Below are 23,095 nucleotides of genomic sequence, written 5' to 3'. Positions count from 1 at the left end.
TGCAAGCCAGTGTGAATCACTGTCCCTTTCTGGCCCTGAGCAACCTGATTGAGGTCGGTAGGTTGAATCCCCTACTAGTCCAGTGGGCAGGGACTCCTTATCCCAGAGGCTGGGTTTGCCTCGAGTCTCATGCCTTGTTTGTCCCTGTTCTGAGCTGTTCTCCCTTCCCTTATGGAGCTGGGCTCTGTGGAGGTATGCTGGTCTTACCCGTGTTGGATTGATCAGACTCGTGTTGGGGGTGGTGCCAATAGGAGGGTTGCCAGGCCCTTCCCCTCCTTCTAATGCCTCAGCTCTGTCTGGTTTGCTGGCACCTCCTCTCTGTCACCTGCAGGGGCACACAGTTCCTGCCCCTGGGTGTTGCCCCTTGCCTCAGGTCACTGCCTTTTGGGTCAGAAGCAGAAGTCTTGCTGGTGGGAAAGAGGGCACTTTCCTTGCGTTCCATGTGGGCAGGGCCGATCCTCCTTTCTGGTCCCACTGTCCAGTCACCTTTCTGCTCACCAGCATGAGTTCCTCCAATAAATAAAAGGTCTCCCTGAATCAATGCTGGGTGTGTCCTTCAGACCCCTCCAGTGTACGTTGGCTCTGAGCTCCATGGCATGGCCCTTCCCACTGGTCAGGAGGAGCTCCCCAGGCTGCACTTTGGCAGGTGCTAGTGCTACTCTATCCAGGGACTTCAGCCCCATGCTTCCACTGCTGCACCCACTCCACAGTCTCCACAGCCAGTGCCCTCTGGGCCACCTCTCTCAGTCCCAGGCCCTCCCATCTCACCCACAGATCTACAGCCTCTTCAGTCTCCTCAGGTCCTCAGTTCTAGTAGGTCCAAGGCAGTGGAGGCTACATCCACCTCCCTGGCCTTCAGTGTAGTTCCTTCCCCCTAGCCCTGGTGGTGGTGCCGAGCAGCTGGGCTCTAGGGTGGTGGCGGCAGCACAGTGGCAGTGGGTGAGTGCACAGCAGGGGCAAGAGTCCTGCATGGTCAGTGGCAGTCACCTGGTGGTCGCACAGGGTCCAGGCTGGGCCCCTTTCAGACGAACGGGGTCAGACTGGGTGTGTGCCAGGTGTGCAGAGATCCTGCTGTGTCTGTTGCAGGTGTTCAGCCCAGGTGATGTATACAGCAGGCACACAGGGTATGGGTTGTATCCTAGGTGGACACTCAGGGTCAGAGGCCCAGTGTGTGTGGGTTTGGGCCCAGGCTGCGGGGAGTCTTGGTGGTGGCAAGGCTAGGACCCTAGCTGCTGCTACTCCCCACAGCCTCCTCTCAACGAGGACCTTGTAAATTTTTCAAGTTGGCCTGGTCTCCAAGTCAGAGCCATGGCCGGGAGTGGCTATGGAGGTAGCAGTGGTTCCTTGGCCATGAGAGCCTGAATCTCCCACCCCCAAGACATCCGTATGCACCATCAGACTATTCCACACACACACACACACACACTCTCTCTCTCTCTCTCTCTCTCTCTCTCTCTCTCTCTCTCTCTCTCTCTCACACACACACACACACACATACACAGATGTCTGCACACTCACAGCTTCCACTGCTGCACTCACTCCACAGTCTCCACACTCACTCACACTCTCTCCTTCACTCCAGTCCTGCCAGCCCCCATGTTGGAATCCCTTGGTTTTGTCTTTAATACAGATAAATGAAAGAATAGCTCAAAATCATTACAAAAGAAGCCAACAAGGATTTAGTATTAGTTTTAAACAATCCATGTGCCTCTGTGGATATTCCCATACTATGACAGTTGTATTCTCTTTGCCTTCAAAACAAGATAGGAGTAAAAGGCCCACATTTTGTTATCTATCCTACCATAAATAAGGCTGTTACTGACTGGTACCTTTTATTTATGGAAATACTGCCACTCAATCACTTAATAAGAGAGAAAATCTAAAATTAATTTCTAGATTTTTTTATAATGAAAGTTGGCTATAAACATTGAGTTAAATGGCCAAGTAGATAGGATTTAGTTCTTAAATCATGAGGCCTCACAGTGGGGAGCTAATGGCCCACCAAATCAGGTTTCTATACTTTTGGTAGTTGGGATAGAGAAAATAGCAGATCTTAAATGCAAATTAATTTTGTTAGGTCTGATCAAATAATTGAATCGATATCCCTTCCCCTGGGAACTGACCTTTAGGCCACTTCACAATGGACATTCCACTTGCTTAGACCACATTCCATTTGCTAAGACCATTAGCTCTACCCTCCTGACTTTCTCAGAATCCAGACCTGCAAAGAGAATTCTCCGCCCAGAAAAAGCCTGCCTAGGGTCCTTTAAAAACCTTCAACTCCCTGTCTTTGGGAGTTGGTGTCATTTTGGGGCTCAGCCCATCTGGGTTTCCAGATGACCTAATCCTATATAATAAAAGGCTAATATTCAATCAACTGAATAGCAGAACAACCAGTCGCTATGACACACACTGGCCACCAGGGGCAGACGTTCAATGCAGGAGCTGCCTCCTGGTGGTCAGTGCAGTCCCACAGAGGGAGTGCCACTCAGCCAGAAGCCAGGCTCATGGCTGGCGAGCACAGCGGTGGTGATGGCGGGAGCCTCTCCTGCCTCTGAGGCAATGCTAAGGAGCAGCGAGCCCGGCTTCTAGCTGAGCGGTGCTCCCACTGGGGGAGCGCCGCTCAGCCAGAAGCCGGGGTCATGGCTGGCGAGCGCAACAGCAGTGGCAGGAGCCTCTCTTGCCTCCATAGCAGCACTAAGGACCCCTTGGGGGAAGTCTCCCTGCCGGCTTAGGCCCCCTGGGGAGTGGGCATCACTTGAGGTGTCCCGGACTGCAAGAGGGTGCAGGCCTGGCTGAGGGATGTGCCCTCCCTCCCACCCCCCACTGCACAAATGTTGTGTACCTGGCTTCTAGTAAATTCATAATTCTTTACCCCTTTTGGTCTCGTGCATTCCTCCTTCGGTGACCCTAACATTTGGTGCCGAAACCCAAGCTTCGGTCACCCCAAATTTTCTACTTGGAGAGCAGTAGGCAACGGCAGCTGGACTTGGGCTTACCTCCGAATCCTACTCAGGTGACTTGATTGCCAGCCTCGATCAGGCCTCCCTCCATTATGAACCCTCCCGAACCAGCCAAGGAGGACACTGGATCAGGAATCTCTCCTTCTCCCTTGCTGACCCTCCATCCCACACCAATCAGTCTTCTCTAGGTGAGTGATGTTCCACCATTCCCCTCATCTCAAGTCTTCTGCCCACTCTCTCTCACTGACTTCTAGAAAGTCTCTCATTTCAAAAGTCCTAGCGCTAGGCCAAAAGACTCCTCAGTCGTTTGGCTTTGGGTCCTTCGGGATTGGGGCCGCCCAGTCCAGATGGTCACCTGTTACTTCTCATGGTGATTTGTTTAGCAGCAGGGATGCCTGCCCTAAACAGTCACCTTTGGATTTTTGGTCTGTCACTCACCCTTTCTATCTCGTAGGCCACGCTACACTCCCTCTGCACACTCACAGGGGAGATCATACCCAACCACCTCATTTTATTTTGTAACACTGTTTGGCCACAATATAAATTAAATAACAAGTCTCAATGGCCTGACAATAGCACTTTCAATTTTAACACTGTACAATTTAGATAATTGCTGTCACTGCAATGGCCTATGTCTAGGCCTTTTTCACTCTTCAGTCCCAATCCTCTCTCAGTCCTGCTCTACCCATCATATCTTTCTCCACACAAAACATCATACCCCTAACACTTCTGATTCTGAATCTACTTTTGACCCAGCAGACCACAGACCACCAGCCCCTTACACATCCCCTCCCTCACCTGCAGTAGATTCCCAAAACACAGACAATCCTAACCAGCAACCACCTTCTCCCCCAGCCCCTGAGAGCCCAAATCCCAAGAACACAAGCTCCAAAACAGCCCTTTCCCATTTAACACTCGCTCTCAAGCCACCCAAAGAATGCCTTCCTCAACAGCCACTTTTGTTCCCTCCCCATTCCACCCCTGAGGGAGGCAGCAGGAACTGAGGGCATAGTCCAAGTCCACGTCCCATTCTCTATGTCCAGCCTCACACAGATTGAGAGGCATCTCGGGTCTTTTTCCACAGACCCAACCACCTTTACTAAGGAATTGAGTACCTGACCCAGTCCTATGACCTGACCTGGCAGGACATCTAAGTCATCCTGCCCTTTTCTCTCACCCAAAAGGAGAGGAGTATATTTGGCTAGCAGCTCAGGACCAAGCCAATGCCCTCCATAGATAGGATATGGCAGCAAACCCTGTTGGCACTAATGCAGTCCCCAGAACTGACCCGAGATGGGACTATCAGTTTACTTACCAGGGCACTGGCTCTGTAGCCATATAATCACTTTTCTCATAACCGGACTCAGAAAGGCTACTCATACAGTGATCAACTATGACAATGAAATCACTTGGGGCACTGACGAAAACCAGCTCTCTTCCTCTCCCGCTTCATGGAGGTCTTACAGAAATGTTCCACCTTAGACCCCACCTCCCCAGAGGGAACCCTTCTTCTGAACACCCATTTTATATCCCAGTCAGCCCCTGACATACGCCACAAACTTTGAAAAATAGACACAGGTCCACAAACCCCTCAAAAAGACCTCATTTACCTAGCCTTTAATGTCTTTAATAATAGAGACGAGTAGACCCAAATCCAAAAACAAAAGCGAGATCAGGCAAAGGCTGAGGCCCAGATGGAGGCCTTTCAGCTCCTAGCCACCACCCTCACAAACCCCAAATGAAGTGCTGGTCCTCCAACCAAGGGTAGGTCAGGGGCTCAGCCTCCTCCAGGCCCATGCTTCAAATGAAACAAGACACTGGATCAAGTCCTGTCCAAATCTAAGACCCCCACCTGGGCCCTGCCCACAGTGCGGAAGGGAAGGTCATTGGAAATCAGACTGTAGTCTGGCCCTTCCAGGTCAGACTGGCTAAGGCCGCCCTCTGGATCCGGTTTGGAGCTCCCAGACCTCTTGGGACTGGCCACTGAAGACTAAAGCTGCCCAGGCCCTGACAGGGCCCCACAGACTTACATCACCAGGACAGAGCCTCGGGTAATGACTGTGGTGGCAGGTAAGCCAATCTCCTTTTTAATCGACACTGGGGCCACTTATTCTGCCCTCCCCAAATTTGCTGGGACCCTTGTCCCCTCCTCAGTCTCTATTATGGGGGTTGATGGATTAATCTCACAACCATTAGCCACCTCACTTTTATACTGCATCTTACTAAATATCCCCATTCACTCTTTCCTCATTCTACCTCAATGCCCAACTGGACCTACGACACATCCCCTCATAAAGCCCAGTTGTCCCAAACGAGAGTCACCTACCTTGGTTTCACTCTCATCCTACAAAGCTGCACCATTCCTTAGACCAGGGGTGGGCAAACTTTTTGACTCGAGGGCCACAATGGGTTCTTAAACTGGACCGGAGGGCCGGAACAAAAGCATGGATGGAGTGTTTGTGTGAACTAATATAAATTCAAAGTAAAGGAGCGGAGGGGAGAGCAAGAGAGCCCTCCGTTCTTTCGGCTCTGCGGGCCGGATAGAACAGCCGAACGGGCCGGATCCGGCCCGCAGGCCATAGTTTGCCCACGGCTGCCTTAGACTGTAAATGCCTTATCTCCTCCATGACTATCCCCTCCTCTAAACAAGAAATACTCTCCTTTCTTGGGCTCTTTGGGTACTCTCACTTCTGAGTTCCCAAATTCAGTCTTCTTGAGAAGCCCCTCTATGACATGACATGGTGAAGGGTCCCCCTCACCAAGCCTTTAAATCCCAAGGCCAGCATTCTCACCCCTTTAATGTTCTGCAAACTGCTCTGACCTCAATGCCTTCTCAAAAACCCCCGCCCTGCTTTCCCAAAGAACAACTTTCTTTTCTTTTCTTTATTGATTAAGGTATTACATATGGGTCCTCATCTCCCCATTGCCCCCCCCCCCCCGCCCGCCCAATCATGCCCTCATCCTCACCCCCTGTTATCTACATCCATTGGTTATGCTTATATGCATGCAAACAAGTCCCTTGGTTGATCTCTACCTCTTACCCCCATCCTCCCCTACCATCCCTCTGAGGTTTGAGCATCTGATTGATTCTTCTCTGTCTCTGGATTTGTCTTTGTTCATCAGTTTATGTTGCTCTTTATAATCCACAAATGAGTGAGATCATATGATATTTATCTTTCTCTGACTTTTTTAGCTTAGCATAATGGTGTCCAGTTCCATCCATGCTATTGCAAATGGTAGGAGTTCCTTTTTACTGCAGCATAGTATTCCATTGTGTAGATGTACCATAGTTTTTTAATCCACTCAGCTGCTGATGGGCACTTAGGCTGTTTCCAAATCCTAGCTATTGTAAATTGTGCTGCTATGAACATAAGGGTGCATATATCCTTTCTAATTGGTGTTTCTAGTTTCTTGGGATATATTCCTAGAAGTGGGATCACTAGGTAAAATGGAAGTTCCAGTTTTAGTTTTTTGGAGGAAACTCCACACTATTCTCCATAGTGGCTGCAGCAGTCTGCATTCCCACCAGCAGTTCACTAGAGTTCTTTTTTCTCTGCATCCTCACCAGCACTTGTCATTTGTTGATTTGTTGATGATAGCCACTCTGACAGGTGTGAGATGGTACTGCATTGTCTTTTTCATTTTCATCTCTCAGATGATTAGTGACTTTGAGCATGTTTTCATATATCTCTTGGCCTTCTGTATGTCCTCTTTAGAAAAGTGTCTATTTAGGTCCTTTGCCGATTTTTTGATTGGGTTGTTTATCTTCCTTTTGTTAAGTTGTATGAGTTCCCTGTAAATGTTGGAGATTAAACCCTTATTGGTGACAAATAAGTTCTCCCATTCAGTGGGCTTTCTTGTTGTTTTGCTGATGGTTTCTTTTGCTGTGCAGAAGCTTTTTATTTTGATGTAGTCCCATTTGTTTATTTTCTCTTTAGTTTCCATTGCCCTAGGAGCTGTATCCGTGAAGATATTGCTTCGGCATATGTCTGAGATTTTGCTGCTTGTGGATTCCTCTAATATTTTTATGGTTTCCTGTCTTACATTTAAGTCGTTTTTCCATTTTGAGTTTATTTTTGTGTATGGTGTAAGTTGGTGGTCTAGTTTCATTTTTTTTTACATGTATCTGTCCAATTTTCCCAATACCATTTATTGGAGACTGTCTTGCCTCCATTGTATATTCTTGCCTCATTGGTCAAACATTAATTGAGCATAATGGTTTAGGTCAATTTCTGTGTTCTCTATTCTATTCCATTGATCTATATGTCTGTTCTTGTGCCAGTACCAGGCAGTTTTGGGAACAGTGGATTTGTAATACAGCTTGATATCTGGTATTGAGATCCCTCCTACTTTCTTCTTTCTCAGAATTGCTGCAGCTATTCGGGGTCTTTTTTATTCCAGATGAATTTTTGGAGAGTTCATTCTATGTCTGTGAAATATGCTATTGGTATTTTAATGGGGATTGCATTGAATCTATAGATTGCTTTGCGTAGTATGGACATTTTAATGATGTTGATTCTATCAATCCATGAACACGGTATGTTCTTCCATCTGTTTATGTCTTCTTCTATCTCTTTTTTTCAACATCCTATAGTTTTCTGAGTAAAGTTCTTTTACCTCCTTAGTTAAGTTTATTCCTAGGTATTTTATTTTTTGTGTGTAATGGTAAATAGAATTGTTTTTTTTAATCTCTCTGTAAGTTCACTATTGGTGTATAAAAATGCCATAAATCTCTTGGCATTAATTTTGTATCCTGCTACATTGCCGAATTCATTTATTAAGTCTAATAATTTTTGATGGAGTCTTTAGGATTTTCTATGTACAGTATCATGTCACCTGCAAATAATGGCAATTTTACTTCTTTGCCAGGTTGGATGCCATTTATTTCTTCTTTTCTGATCGCTGTGGCTAGCACTTCCAGTACTACGTTGAACAGGAGTGGTGAAAGCGGGCATCCCTCTCTTGTTCTTGTTCTTAAGGGAAATAGTTTTAGTTTTTGCCCATTGAGTATGATGCTAGATGTAGGTTTATCATATAAGGCTTTTATTATGCTGAGGTATGATCCTTCTATTCCCACTTTGCTGAGCATCTTTAATTAGAAAAGGGTTTTGGACTTTGTCAGTTGCCTTTTTTGCATCCATTGATATGATTATGTGATTTTTGTCTCTCAATTTGTTTATGTGATATATAACGTTTATTGATTTGTGGATATTGTACCAGCCTTGCATCCCTGTAATAAATCCCACTTGGTCATGGTGTATGATCTTTCTAATGTAATGCTGGATCTGGTTTGCTAGAATTTTGTTGAGGATTTTAGCATCTTTGTTCATCAGGGATATTGGCCTGTAATTCTCTTTCTTTGTGGTGTCTTTATCTGGTTTTGGAATTAGGTTAATGCTGGCTTCATAGAAAGAACTTGGAAATGTTCCTTCCTCTTGAATTTTTTGTATAATCTGAGAAGGAGTGGTTTTAGTTCTTCTTCGAATGTTCAGTAAAACTCCTCTATGAAGCCATCTGGTCCAGGACTTTTGTTTGCTGGAAGCATTTTGATTACTGTTTGAATTTCATCAGTAGTTATCGGCATATTCAGGTTTTTTTTTATCCTTCCTGATTGAGTTTGGAAGCTTCTATTTTTCTAGGAATGTGTCCATTTCACTGAGGTTGTCCAGTTTGTTGGGATAGAGTTGTTCATAGTATTTTTTTTCCATCCTTTGTATATCTGTGGGGTCTGTTGTTACTTAACCTCATTCATTTCTGATTTTGTTTATTTGCGTTCTCTCTCTTGCTTCTTGGTGAGCCTGGCGAGAGGTCCATCAATCTTGTTTAACCTTTCAAAGAACCGATTCTTGGTTTCATTGATTTTTTTCCTTCTTTTTTTTAAAAAAAATAAATCTTTGTTGTTCAGATTATTACAATTGTTTCTCCTTTTTCCCCCCATTGCTCCCCTCCACCCGGTTCCCACCCCACCCTCTGCCTTTACCTCTCCCCCACTCTCCTCATCCATAGGTGTACAATTTTTGTCCAGTCTCTTCCTGCACCCTCCCCACCTCTTTCCCCCCGAGAATTGTCAGTCCACTCCCTTTCTATGCCACTGATTCTATTATATTCACCAGTTTATTCTGTTACTCAGATTTTTAATTCACTTGATTTTTAGGTTCACTTGTTGATAGATATGTATTTGTTATTCATAATTTTTCTCTTTACTTTTTCTTCTTCCTCTTCTTAAAGAATAACTTTCAGCATTTCATATAATACTGGTTTGGTGGTGATGAACTCCTTTCGCTTTTTCTTATCTGTGAAGCTCTTTTTCTGACCTTCAATTCTGAATGATAACTTTTCTGGGTAGAGTAATCTTGGTTGTAGGTTCTTGCTAGTCATCACTTTGAATATTTCTTGCCACTCCCATCTGGCCTACATAGTTTCTGTTGAGAAATCAGCTGACAGTGGTATGTGTGCTCCCTTGTAGGTAACTAACTGTTTTTCTCTTGCTGCTTTTAATATTCTCTCTTTGTCTTTTGCTCTTGGCATTTTAATTATGATGTGTCTTGGTGTGGTCCTCTTTGGATTCCTTTTGTTTGGGGTTCTGTGCGCTTCCTGGACTTGTAAGTCTATTTCTTTCACCAGGTGGGGGAAGTTTTCAGTCATTATTTCTTCAAATAGGTTTTCAGTATCTTGCTCTCTCTCTTCTTCTGGAACCCCCATAATTCTGATGTTGGTATGCTTGAAGTTGTTCCAGAGGCTTCTTACACTATCTTCAACTTTTTGGATTCTTTTTTCTTTTTGCTTTTCCGGTTGAGTGTTTTTTGTTTCTTTGTATTTCAAATCTTTGACTTGATTCTTGCGTTCCTCTAGTCTGCTGTTGGGTCTCTGTATAATATTTTTTATTTCAGTTAGTGTATGTTTAATTTCTAGTTGGTCCTTTTTCATATCTTCAAGGGTCTTGCTAAATTTATCGGCCTTTTCTAGGATATTCTTGAAAAGCCTTATAACCGTGGTTTTGAATTCTATATCCAGCCGTTTGTTTTCCTCCATTTCTTTTGTTTGTGATCTGTTTCTTTGTCTCCACATTTTCGTTGCTTCCCTGAGTTGGTAGGGTAGCTTTGTGTGCTAGGTTTCCTATATGGCCCAGTTGGTCGGCCTCCCCAGTTAACCTGAGGTGGACACTCTTGGTGCACCCCTTTGTGGACTGTGTGTACAGCCTTGTTGTATTTAAGTCTTGATTGTTGTTGGTATCACTGGGAGGAATTGACCTCCAGGCCAGTTGGCTGTGAGGATCAGCTGTGTCTACCCTGGGAGATTTTTGGTGCTGTAGACAGCCTTATAGGATCAGACTTGCAAAACTGAAAAAGCCTCTGTGCTCAGCGTGATGGGGCAGAGTCTCAGGGTGGAGCAGACAGTCTTGGCTTCCCGTCAGCCCTGCCCTTGTGCACGCGCCTCCAGACCTCTGCCTTCCGCAGCTCCCCTGAGTTTCCACTTGACAGTCCAGATTCCCCCCATAAGAGCATGGGTCCCCAGGGGCTCGCCCAGGACTGGGGTTCAGTGCAGTCAGAACTGAGGTTCAGTGCAGTTGGAATTGGGGTTCAGTGTAGTCAGGAGCTTCCATCTCCCTTCCGCTAGAGAAAGCCTGCAGCAACCTCCGCATTCAGTTTTCTCTGCGAGCACTCTCGCGCGCGCCTCTAGACCCCTGCTCGCCGTGGCTCCCCCTAGTCTCCAAGTCTCCATGTGCCTTTCTCTCTACCTGACAGTCCAGACTCCCCCTGTATGAGCCTGGGTCCACGGGGTTTCGCCCGGAACTGGGGTTCAGTGCTGTCAGAACTGGGGTTCAGTGCAGTTGGGGGCTTCCTTCCCCCTCCCGCCAGAGAAAGTCAGCCAGGCACTCAGCCGCCCTTCCTCTCTGCGCCCGTGTCTCCGTGCCGCAGCCCTTTGACGTTCCTCTGATTCTCTGTGAGCTTTCCTCTTTCCTTCTAGTTGTAGAATTTCCACTCAGCCAGCCTTCCTGTGGTTCTGGATGATGTCCGTTCTGTCTTTTAGTTGTAGTTTTGAAATTGTTGTGTGAGGCAGCAGTTTAGGTGCTTACCTATGCCACCATCTTGGTTTCTCCTCATTTACCTTTTTATTGTTTTTTGTTTGTTTGTTTGTTTGTTTCTATGTCACTTATTTCTGCTGTCTTTATTATCTTCTTCCTTCTGGGTACTGTGGGCTTTTCTTGTTGCTCTCTTTCTAATTCTTTAAGTTGAAAGGGTAGATAATTTATTACCGTTGTTTCTTGTTCTTTGAAGTTGGCCTGTAGAGTTATGAACTTCCCTCTCAGGATTGATTTCCTTGTGTCCCATAGATTTTGGATTGTTGTTTTCATTGTCATTTGCTTCCAGGATGCTTTTTATTTCTTCTTTGATCTCTTTGGTAACCCAATCATTGTTTAATAGCATGCTATTTAGCTTCCAGGTGTTTTATTTTTTCATTGTTTTTATTGTAGTTGATTTCTAGTTTTATGCCATTGTGATCTGAGAAAATGCTTGTTATGATTTCTATCTTATTGAATTTAAGAGACTTTGCCTGTGTCCTAATATGTGGTCTATCTTTTAAAATGTCCTGTGTGCACTGAAGAATAATGTATATTCTGTAGCTTTGGGGTGAAATGTTCTGACTATGTAAATAAAGTCCATCTGTTCTAGTGAATCATTTAGGATTACTGTTTCTTTGCTGACTTTTTGTTTAGAGGATTTATCCAGTGGTGTCAGTAGTGTATTAAAGTCTCCTACTATGACTGTATTACTATCAATCTCTCCCTTGATATCTTCCAGAAGTTGTTTTATGTATTTGGGTGCTCCTGTATTGGGTGCATATATATTTACCAGAGTTATATCTTCTTATTGATTTGCTCCCTTTAGTATTATGTGGTGGCCTTTCTTATCTCTTGTTATGGCCTTCACTTTGAGGTCTATTTTTTCAGATATAAATATTGCAACTCCAGCTTTTTCTCATTTCCATTTTCCTGAAAAATTTTTTTTCCTAACCTTCACTATCAGTCTGTGTGTATCCTTTGTTCTGAGGTGGGTCTCTTGCAGACAACAAATATATGGGTCATGTTTTCTTATCCATTTGGCTACCATATGTCTTTTGATTGGAGCAATTGATCAATTTAAGTATAATGTTATTATTGATAAGTATTTGTTTGTCATCATTTTTATTCTTAATGTTTGTGTTCCTTCTTGCCTTTCTGTTTCTTCTTTTTACAGCAGTCCCTTTAGCATTTTTTGCTTTGCTAGCTTGGTGGTAATAAACTCTCTTAGCCCTTTTTTGTCTGTGAAGTTCCTGATTCCACCTTCAATTTTGAATGATAGCCTTGCTGGGTATAGTATTCTTAGATTCAGTCCCTTGCTTTGCATCACTTTGTATATTTCATTCCATTCCCTTCTGGTGTGTTTCTGTTGAGAAATCAGTTGATATTCTAATGGGAGTTCCCTTGTAGGTAACTTTCTCTCTCTCTCTCTCTGGCAGCCTTTAAGATTCTTACTTTGTCGTTGATGTTTGCCAGTTTAATTATGATGTGTCTTGGTGTTGTACTTTTTGGGTTCATCTTGTTTGGAACTCTATGTGCTTCTCGGACTTGCGTAGTTTTTCATGCCAATATCAGGGAAGTTTTCTGTCATTATTTCTTCAAACAAGTTTTCTATTCCTTGCTTCCCTTCCTCTCCCTCTGGTACCCCTATTATGAGGATGTTGTTTCATTTTGTGTTGTCCTAAAGCTCCCTTAGGCTCTCCTCTTGCTTTTTAAGTTTTCTTTCCAGTTGCTGCTGTGTTTCTGTGTTTTTTCCTACCTTGTCTTCTAATTCGCTGATGTGGTCCTCAGCCTCTTCTATTCTACTGTTTAAGCCTTCCATTGTGCTCTTTATTGCAGCTATGTCATTCTTTATTTCCTCTTGGTTCCTTTTCATGTTGGTGACATTATTATCATTCAGCTCCTTATAATTCTCATTGAGTTGTTTGTATTTGTCATCCAGCCGTTTGATCATCCTTATAACCATTACTCTGAATTCTTTCTCTGACATGTTACTTGCCTACATTTCATTTAACTCCCTTCCTGATGATTCCTCTTTTTCTTTCTTTTGGATATTGCTTTTTTGTCTCCCCATGTTTTGTTGTAACGTTTTAATTGTTACTGTGTCCTAGATCCAACTGCTTTGCTACCCAGGTTCTTTTGGGGATGGTGTTACTGGTGTAATCGCTCAGGTCTCCTGAGCTTGGTAATCTAGCGTAGAGCCCCTACTTGAGCGAGTTGAGTTCTCTTGATGTAGTTGGATCTTGAATTTTAGTTTCTTGTTTGTGTATGAAGTCTTGTCACAGGTGACTCACCCCAAGCTTCATTGTATAAACTGTTTTGGATGTGACTGTGGTTCCGATTCTTGTGTAAAAAAGTTGTCTGAGGTCTCACTGTTATGTGCTCACTGTGGGACTGTGGGTTCACAAAGTCCATGGCCTTGGAGGAAGGAGTCTCGGGGTTGAGGCTTAGGAACTGTTACTTTGGCCAGTGTGGTGTGAGTCTTGCTAGATTAGCGTCACTCTGCAACGCACTATAAGGGTCCCTGAGCTCATGACAGTGGTGAGGGGGGCGGTGGGCAGGTGTCTCGTAGTCTGTGGTTGAGGCTGTGGGACTCTAGCCAAAGTGATTTCCCTCTCTTTATCATGAAGTGGTCAGGATCCAGCAGCAGGCTGTCCAGAGGTAAGTATCTGGGAGGTGGATGTTGTGGATCCTCCTGAGGGAGCCATTCTCCCTTGGTTGGAGTGGCACATGCCCAGTGGCAGCACACAGAGTGGCCAGGAGCTGTCTGCAAGCTTTGTGTGCTTGTGGGACCAACACACTGGATTGGAGTTATTGTGGTGTGCCACCAGCACTGTGGGGGGAGAAGTCCCAGTTTCTGCTTTGGGGGATGTGTGCCCATGGTTGGATATGGATGCCCAATGACTGCTTACACAAGTGCCCAGGAACCATCTGCTAGGGCAGTGGGCTCAGGGGGCCCAAGTGCTGGAGTGGCACTACTGCAGGGACTGGATGCCAGCAGCCAAGGTTGTGCCTTGCTGCTCAGAGAGGTACCCAGGAGCCACCTGCCAGGGCAGTGGGCTCAGAGGGCTTGCGTGCTGGATTGGTTCAACTGCAGTGACCAGAGGTTGGCAGCTGAGGAGGAGGAAGTCTGAGTTTCTGCTGCCAGGGCCTTGATCCCTTGGTTGGATATGAGTGTGCCTAGAGGCAGCTCATGGAGGCACCCAGGAGTCACCTGCTGCGGCGGTGGCCTCAGGGGGTCTGCGTGCTGAAACCACATGACTGCCGTGTCTGTGGGTATGCAGCCAGGAAGGGGGAAGTCCAAATTTCTACTGCCAGGGCCGTGCACCCTTGTTTGGATATGAGTACGCCCAGCCAGGGCACCAAGAGGCACCCAGGAGCCTCCCATAGGGGCAGTGGGCTCAGTGGGCCTGCATGCTGGAAAGGTACAACTGCAGTGTCCAGAAGTCAGCAGTTGGGGAGGGGGATGTCCCAGTAGTTTTTGCTGCCTTGCGCCCTTGGTTGAAATCGCATGTGCCCAGCAGGGGCTCACAGAGGCACCCAGGAGGCATCTGTCGGGGTGATGGGGCTCAGGAGGCCTGCTGTCTGGAAAGGCATGACTGTGGTGACCGGAGTTCTGCAGTTGTGGGCTGGGAAGACTCAGTTTTTGCTGCTGCACCTATGGTTGGATATGTGTGTGCCCAGTGGCAGCTCACAGGGGCACCCATGATGTGTTTGCCAGTGTGGTGCACTGACGCACTCTGAAGGGCCCTGGTGCAGAAGCCATGCGACCGAGGTGTCTGTGGGCAGTTATTCAGAAAGAGGGAATTCAGAGTTTCTACTGCCGGGGTTGTGCACCCTTGTTTGGATGAGTACGCCAGCCGGGGCTCAAGGAGGCACCCAAGAACTGCCTGTGGAACTGTGGGCTTGGGAGGCCTGCGCACAGGAAAAGCATGACTATGGTGTCCAGAGTTCTGCATCTGTGGGGTGGGAAGTCTCAGTTTTCGCTGCTGCATCTGTGGGTGGATACATGCACTCCCAGTGGCGGCTCACAGGGGCACCAATGGTGCGTTTGCCAGCATGGCGCACTGATGTACTCTGAGAGGCCCTGGTGCTGAAGTCGTGCGACCAAAGTGTCTGTGGGCAGGTATCCTGGAAGAGGGAATTCAGAATTTCTACTGCCAGGCAGTGTGCCCCTGTTTGTATAACAGTGCACCCAGCTGGGGCTCACAGTGGCACCCAAGAGCTTCCTGTGAAGAGGTGGGCTCAGGAGGCGTGCATGCTGGAAATGCATGACTGTGGTGTCCAGAGGCCTGCCACTGGGGCGGGGGGAAGTCACACTTACTGCTGCGGGAGGCATGCACCTTTGGAGGTGGACATCCTAGGGTCTGCAGGTCTGCAGGTGGGGCAGCAGGATTTTGGCTGGAGTGGCTGCCAGGTCAGGTCACAGGCAGTGTCCAAGGGCTATCTGGGTGGTGGTATTGATGAGTTCCTAGAAGAGGCTGTTCTCCCCTTCAGGATGGCGTGGGTTCCATGCTCGAGTCCCACAGCCCAAGGAGTATCTGCAGCAGTGGTAGGTTCTTCCTGTCCAGGAGAGCCTGGTCTCCCAGCCCCTGCTACTCCTGCCATATTTAACTGTCCCTCACTCACTCACACACACACCACACACATCCACACACTCTCCTTTCACCCTCTCACTCACTCACAGCCTCTCTCTCACCTCCGTCCTGCCAGCTGCCATCTTCACAAGAACAACTTTCTTTACTGCAAAACTACAAATGCTTACTTAAAAGCCCTGCTACTATCAGAAGCTGAACTCATTATCACCCAAACCTTAGCACGTTATCTCTAAGGAAAAATGTAGCAGTTTTAAATCCAAGCGGCTAGAGACCTAGGACCAGGCTGTTGGGCCTACTCCCTCCTCTCCACAGCTTTTCTACAGCCTCATATCCTATATAATAAAGAGGTAATATGCAAATTGACCCTCACACCCTCGCACAAGATAGATGCCCCCATGTGGTCAAAGATGTCCACCACAAGATGGTCGGCAGGGGAGGGCAGTTGGGGGCGACCAGGCCAGCTGGGGAGGGCAGTTAGGGGTTACCAGGCCAGCAGAGGAGGGCAGTTAGGGGTGACCATGTTGGCAGAGGAGGGCAGTTAGGGGTGACCAGGCCTGCAGGGGAGGGAAGTTGGGGGCAACCGGGCCTGCAGGGGAGGGCAGTTGGGGGTGGCTAGGCCAGCAGGGGAGGGCAGTTAGGGGTGACCAGGCTGGCAGGGGAGGACAGTTAGGGGTGACCAGGCCTGCAGGGGAGGACAGTTGGAGGGGACCCGGCCTGCAGGGGAGGGCAGTTGGGGGTTACCAGGCCTGCAGGTTAGGGCAGTTGGGGGCGATCAGGCCAGCAGGGGAGGGCAGTTGGGGGCAATCGGGCCAGCAGGGGAGCAGTTAGGCGTTGATCATGTTGGCAGGCTAGTGGTTAGGGGTGATAAGGCAAGCAGGCAGGCAAGCGGTTGGGAGCCAGCAGTCCTGGATTGTGAGAGGTGCACCTATGTAGGGTCAGGCTTAAACTGGCAGTCAGATATCCCCCAAGGGGTCCCAGATTGAAGAGGGTGCAGGCTGGGCTGAGGAACACCCCTCCCCACCCCCCAGTGCATGAATTTTTTGCACTGGGCCTCTAGTGCCTATACATAATTTTCCAAAATCTTTGGTAACTTAAAGGCTTTGGAGCATTGCTGGGTTAAATGATAAACATCTAAAATATTTTAAAATAGCATAAAATACTGAAACATTCATTGCTAGATACATTTTAATTCACCTGCTCTTAGCTTTTATTACAGAAGGTCTCTTGTACTTGTTGAATGTATATTTTCTTGAAAATAAGAGTGTGTTAAAAGTGTGTTCATAGGTAGAATGTATTCCAGGATTGCAAGAATAATTCAGTACTAAGCAATCTATTAATATTAAATACTAGATCTATATAGAAAAGGCATATGGTTATTTCCTTTGTTTCTGAAAAGAAAATACAATCCCCATTACTGATTAAATTAAAAAACACACACCAGTAAAATAAAATAAAATAAATAAAGTGTGTTCATAAATGTAAATGCTGGTTGTTTACTTTTTGGCTAAAGCTGGTTATTTGTGAATGGGTAGAAGGTTTGTGTTGTCCAGTAAGTCAGGACCTGATCACCCCTGACTTCCGAAGGGACCCCTTTTCTCCTAGTAAGCTAAAGCAGCCTCACCCAGGTTCTCTCTCCTATTGCTTAAATCCTTATAGCTGAGCCTAGACTTTCTTTATTTCTACTGCTCATTGACAGTCCTTGACACTATCATTGAAAGCCTCAACAGGTCTTCCTGCTTGGTATTTAGGAACCTCTCTCCCCTTTTCTAGCCTTCTTAAAAGTCATACTCTGAAAAGGACACCAAGTCCAGAATGATCCTGTAACATAGGGAAATAACAAAGCAGACCAGGAGGCCAAGGAAGCAGCTCAGAGGAAGCCCCCGTCTCCTCAACTCTTAGCTATACCTCATATAACACCCAAATACCCTCCAGAGGAACTTCAGTCCCTATTAGCTCTTGCAGCTACTTAGGAAGATCCATGTTTAAAATTTCAGGGAAAATATATCCTTCCTTAGGGACAGGCCCACGATATCTTATGGGGTATTCACAGTTCCCTACATATAAAATACATTTACAGCTCCTAAAACTCTTCATCACATGTCCTAGCCTAGCCTTCTTACTGCAAGATTTCACCAAAACATGTTCTACTTGTTACTCAGTATCTCCCCAAGGACAGGTTAGATTAGACCTCCTTGTTTCCCCACCCATCAGGCAAGGGGCCAAATCCATGGACAAGACAGGCAAATTGACTTCACTCATGTGCCCCCTATGTACTGACCCTATCAACCCTGACTTCTCTGAAAACCCACCTCCTTTCCCAATACAAATCCTCCAGGTCCTAGATACTACCCCCACCCTCTCCCTTTGCATCAGGATTCTCACCTTTCTATAGGACTCCCTTCTCCAAGGGGACTTCGCTTACCTATGGGCTGAAATTTCATTCTTTCTAGATCCTGAACATACCCTTTCCCCCCTTGGGACAATCCTGACCCTGGAAGTGAAGATTAGCTCTCCTTCTCATCATCCTATTCCAACCCTTCTCTCCTATACCCATAAGGAACTTTCTCACCTCCACTCATCTCGAGCAAACACTTAATTTTACCCATTCCCATCTAAACCAGACCAATCCAACCTTTGCCAGGGATTGCTGGCTCTGCCTTTTCCTCTCCTCTTCAGCATATACCACCATCCCTATACAAATCAAGAGATGGAATCAGGCAAAAATCACTCTGGCTTATAAAAGGAAAAGGGAACTATATTTCTCAAAAAGGCAGACCTACAGCCCAGGCAATCAAGGCTCCCTTCTTTTCTGTACTTATATTCTATCTCTTACTAAGGTAGCTCCTTCCTCTGTCCTGGTCACAGGTCCTATCACTCTACACACCCACTAATCGCCCAAGCCCTTTTATGCTTTACAAGGTCACAGGGCAATATAACAATAGGCCATCTCCCATCATCAGCTTGCAACACCACAGTCAACTTGAACAAGCATGTCAAACTCACGGCCTGCGGATCACATGTGGCACACAACGAATATTTTTGCGGCCCAACCAATATAATGGTATGCAAGAAGCATTTTAATAAAAATTTTGTAACTTAATTTTTACAATATCCTGTTATACATAATTATTAATAATGAACTACAATGTTCGCTAATGACTGATTAGTATAATCATGTTGCATTCATTTCCCTTACGCACAGGTGCACCATTTCTCTCCACTAATAATACTAGCTTCGAATATTTTAGCAGCCAATTGCCACGTCATTAATCTTGAACTGACTTGTTTGGTGTGCGCAACAGGAAATATTTCGCTTTCGGAGAAGAAGAGAAATAGGTTTATTTGCATTACTCTTATTAATTTGTGCAGCTATTCAGTATCTAGTAAGTTAATGTTCAAGAAAAAATATTAATTTTTATTAAATTGTTCTATTATTTTATGTTAACGATTACTCATTTATTTCAGCCCTTTGTATTCAGCATGTTTCTATGGAAATAAACCTACATTTCTACGAAAATTTAAACTTTTGTTTTTTTGTGGCCCACATAAACTTAAACCTTGTTTATTTGGCCCGTGTTTGCCTTTGAGTTTGATATGCTTGACCTAGAACTGCCAAACAGCCATAGGTCCCAATAGGTTGACTACCAGGTCTCCCTGAAAGCCAATGGTTATTTCCTACAGCCGGTCTGTTTTACCTCTTATCCAACCAACCAGGCCCCAGGCTTCAACTGCTCCTTTCTTTCCCTTTCACTTTCCCCTTGGATAACAGCCCATTCTAGCATTCCCCTCCCACTTTCACGGCAATGAAATCTCAACCACTCATCTGTTACCCCTTATTGGTAGCGCCATGGAGACTACCCTCTCAGCTTCAAGTATGGAACATAGAAGAGGAACCTCATACCCTTTAGTCCACCTCTTCTCTCTATACCTTTCAGCTTGTCTCCATGATCAGGGATTCTTCTTCCTCTGTGGGGAGAACACATACATCTGTCTCCCCACTAACTGGACAGGAACCTGTACTGTCATCTCTCACCCAATGTAGATGTAGCCCTCAATAATCAATCTTTACCTGTTTCCGTAACCCATCATATCCGATACAAAAGGGAAGTCTAGATAATCCCTCTCCTCATAACCCTTGGTATTTCAGCAGGTGCTGGAACTGGCATGGGGGCCTAACCATTGCTCTATCCTATTTTGAAATCCTGTCTCAGGACCTACAAGAAAGCTCTGGATATCTAGCAAGGGGCAAAACTGGGACAATACGAACCTCACCCCCAGGATAACCTATCCTCCCCTTTCATATCACTCATAAGACAACTTAGACCTTGATCTTTTCCTCCCTAAAGATAACATGTAGGCCTCAGTTGTATTTTAGCTCCAGGCCTAGAAAAGCAGCAAAACCAGACAAGTGACTCAGTGGTAGCCTCAGGACCAGCTTTTACCTGCCAAGTCACTCAACAGGACCGTTTTTGAGCCTTCACCAACCAGTCTCTTGGGAAACTCATGCTTCTGTGACCCCTTGTCACTACTATCAAAGTCCAACCCCCTTGTGACCTTGACTTCCTCCTCAGCAGGAAGTAAATACAGAAGATATGACCTTCGTCCCTATTCTATAAAACAAAAAGGCTGGGATGTTAGGTCTGATCAAATAATTGAATTGATATCCCTTCCCCTGGGAACTGACCTTTAGGCCACTTCACAATGGACATTCCACTTGCTTAGACCACATTCCACTTGCTAAGACCATTAGCTCTACCCTCCTGACTTTCTCAGAATCCAGACCTGCACAGAGAATTCTCTGCCCAGAAAAAGCCTGCCTAGAGTTCTTTAAAAACCTCTGACTCCCCATCTTTGGGAGCTGGCACCATTTTGGGGTTTAGGCCATCTGGGTTTCCAGATGACCTAATAAATTCATAATTCTTTACCCCCTTTGGCCTCATGCATTCCTCCTTCAGTAACCCTAACAAATTTCATTACAGTGTTTTAAACAACACTAAACTAATCATGCAAATTAGATTACCTCGAGGAGCTACAAGAAATTCAACTGGGGATAAAAGAAGTTAGGACATGAGAAATTGATTTTTTTTAATAAAAAGGAAATGGAACCTGTGGTGGTCTGGTATTCTACCAGTCTCTGAGATTCCTATTGTCAGAGACAAACTCTGACAAGTGAAAGGAGAATTAGGGAAATATTCTCAAATAGATAAGGCTTAAAAAGATGATCTTCAAAAGTACCTGGTAATCCTTGAGGTCCTGGTAGTCCTGATAGACCTTTAAATCCAGGCTGGCCTGGGACTCCTGGTGGACCAGCATCTCCTTTGATTATAATGCTCTGTCCTGAAGGACCAGGTAATCCAGGGGGACCTAAAAGTTAAACCACACAACTTTAAAGGTAAGGAAAAGAAAGGTCAGATGGAATAGATGCTAATGTGACTTAAGGTCAGAATAATAACTGGTGTGAAAGAAGCAAGTTACATGTATAGGAATGTTGCCATGTTTAACAGATATATTTGGGAAAACTATCACTATATACCAAGAAGACTGAAGAAACCATTTTATTAGGGTCAATGGAAAAATTAGGCATATTGTCTCTATTTTCAAGTTTTGAAGTGCGACTCAATTACTAAAAAGTCTAATTCATTTAAAATCTGTGAACATTGGTGTTAGGGGAACACAATTCTCTTTCCTGACAAGTCCATTTTAATTCTAACATCATTTGCAGTTCCTTTTTGTTGTAATTCCAAGAGACACACTGAACCAATAGAAGAATTTAGTAGATGCCTTATTTCACAGTTTACAGGCATCCTCTATAATTCTCAGCAAAAAACAAACAAACAAACAAACAAACAAACAAAAAAACCCACAATCCAATTTCTATATTAAAACATACCTATGTGACTTGCTTTGTGATCTGTTCAATTGAATATGAGAAATTTTGTGTAATAGGTAATAAAAAAACCTAAGTGAAGCATTCTTGCTGTTCCTGCATCTATCTTAAACATAAAAAGGCCTGCTCTCAATATTATATTAATAAAATAGAGAGCTTGAGAGTATAGTAAATAGAGGGAGGTCCTGTCTATTTCCTCTCAGTTGTTGGGGTCTGAGACTCTGAAAGTTTGCTTGGAAGAAGGAATGCAAACTTTCAAATTCTTCAATGCATTTAAGTCCCGATATAACTAGCTGTAAGAATAAGTCTTACCTGGGGGGCCAATAAGTCCTGGATCCCCCACAGGGCCAGCTGAACCAGGTACTCCACTGGGTCCTTTCATGCCTGCAAGGAAGGTACATACAATTGCACAACAAAGCACCAGGACCACAGTCTTTGCCCAACCAAGTCATAAAGTGGGTATCTTGTCCCAAACGTGTTTAATGTAAAAGGGGAACCTTAAAACATCCCTTCAAGTACCTGGAAATCCTGGAACACCAGGGAGACCAGGATCTCCTTTCATTCCATTGAGACCTGGCTGGCCAGGATTACCCTGAATAAATAGAATAATTAATTTTAGAGAAACAATGGGGAGCTAGCGAGGATATAGGTGGTATTGCAGAATGATTTATAGCACTAGCTGTAGAGTCAAACTTCCAGAATACAAATCCCAATTTTGCCTCTTATTAGCTTCTGTGACCTTTAGTGGACTATTTAACATTTTTGATTCATAGTTTGCTCACTTATAAAGAAAATAATATGTACTTTATGAGGTTTCTGTAAGGATTAAATGTGATAGTTATTATTAAGTACTTCGAAAACTCCCTGGCATGTGGTGTGTGTTCAATAAATGATAGCTATTATTTTATTATCATTAGCAAAGATGCTACATTTTTAGTGTAGCCCTGAGGTGATAAGTGCTTGGATTAGAATCACATGTGCAAAAATTATGACATTTGAAAGACTTAGGAAAAAATATAGTAGGGCCTATTAATTAATTGGGTTTGAGGGCCAAGAAAACTATGGGGAGGAGAAGAATTGAAAATAACATTAGAGTGAACCTAAAGGAAAAATAAGTAACAGATAATAAAGCCATTATTAGTGGAAATAAAAGAGGCAAGCCTGGAACATTGTAGTATGCTAAAATGTAAGAAAATGGTTAAAAAAAAAAGAGGGGCATGTATGTCAGAAAGACATAAGATCCAGCTTGCAGGGGTTCCCAAACCTAAGAGAATCTGAGCATCATAATAAGAAATGCTAATTTAAAAATTGTAAATAATTCAAAAAAGAGAATTTATGAGCCCATACTGATAATAAATAGACAAAAATTGAAGAAATCAAAGTCTCTCTTATAGTAGGGCTGACTAGTATATGTGTAGGTAGTGCTAAGGGTTGGGAAATCATAATTTGCCAATGTCGCACCATTGACTGGTTAAAGCAAAAAGCATAAATAGATATTAAATCTAAGGGGAGATTTGAAGAGGAGCAGTGTACTTGCATGATCTTAATGTGTTCCTTCCTGTCATTTTGCTTAGTAGTCATAATG

The 23,095-nt window shown here is 44.9% G+C and overlaps 1 protein-coding gene across 2 annotated transcripts in view; it reads right to left on the bottom strand.

The window, feature by feature from the left end:
- COL4A5 (collagen type IV alpha 5 chain) overlaps positions 1-23,095 on the bottom strand; it is a 365,159-nt gene that overhangs the window by 48,003 nt on the left and 294,061 nt on the right. For both annotated transcript variants that reach the window (XM_080651978.1, XM_080651979.1), the window contains exons 43-45: positions 22,030-22,102; positions 21,823-21,894; positions 20,859-20,987 (exon numbers count right to left, since the gene is read on the bottom strand). In XM_080651978.1, the coding sequence (XP_080508104.1) occupies positions 20,859-20,987; positions 21,823-21,894; positions 22,030-22,102 (274 nt within the window). The remainder of the gene's footprint in view (positions 1-20,858; positions 20,988-21,822; positions 21,895-22,029; positions 22,103-23,095) is intronic.

The sequence above is a fragment of the Plecotus auritus genome (assembly GCF_963455305.1).
Source record: "Plecotus auritus genome assembly, chromosome: X".
NCBI classification, from domain to species: domain Eukaryota; kingdom Metazoa; phylum Chordata; class Mammalia; order Chiroptera; family Vespertilionidae; genus Plecotus; species Plecotus auritus.
The sequence above is the reverse complement of the archived record's forward strand: the minus strand, read 5'-3'. Positions and strand labels throughout refer to the sequence as shown.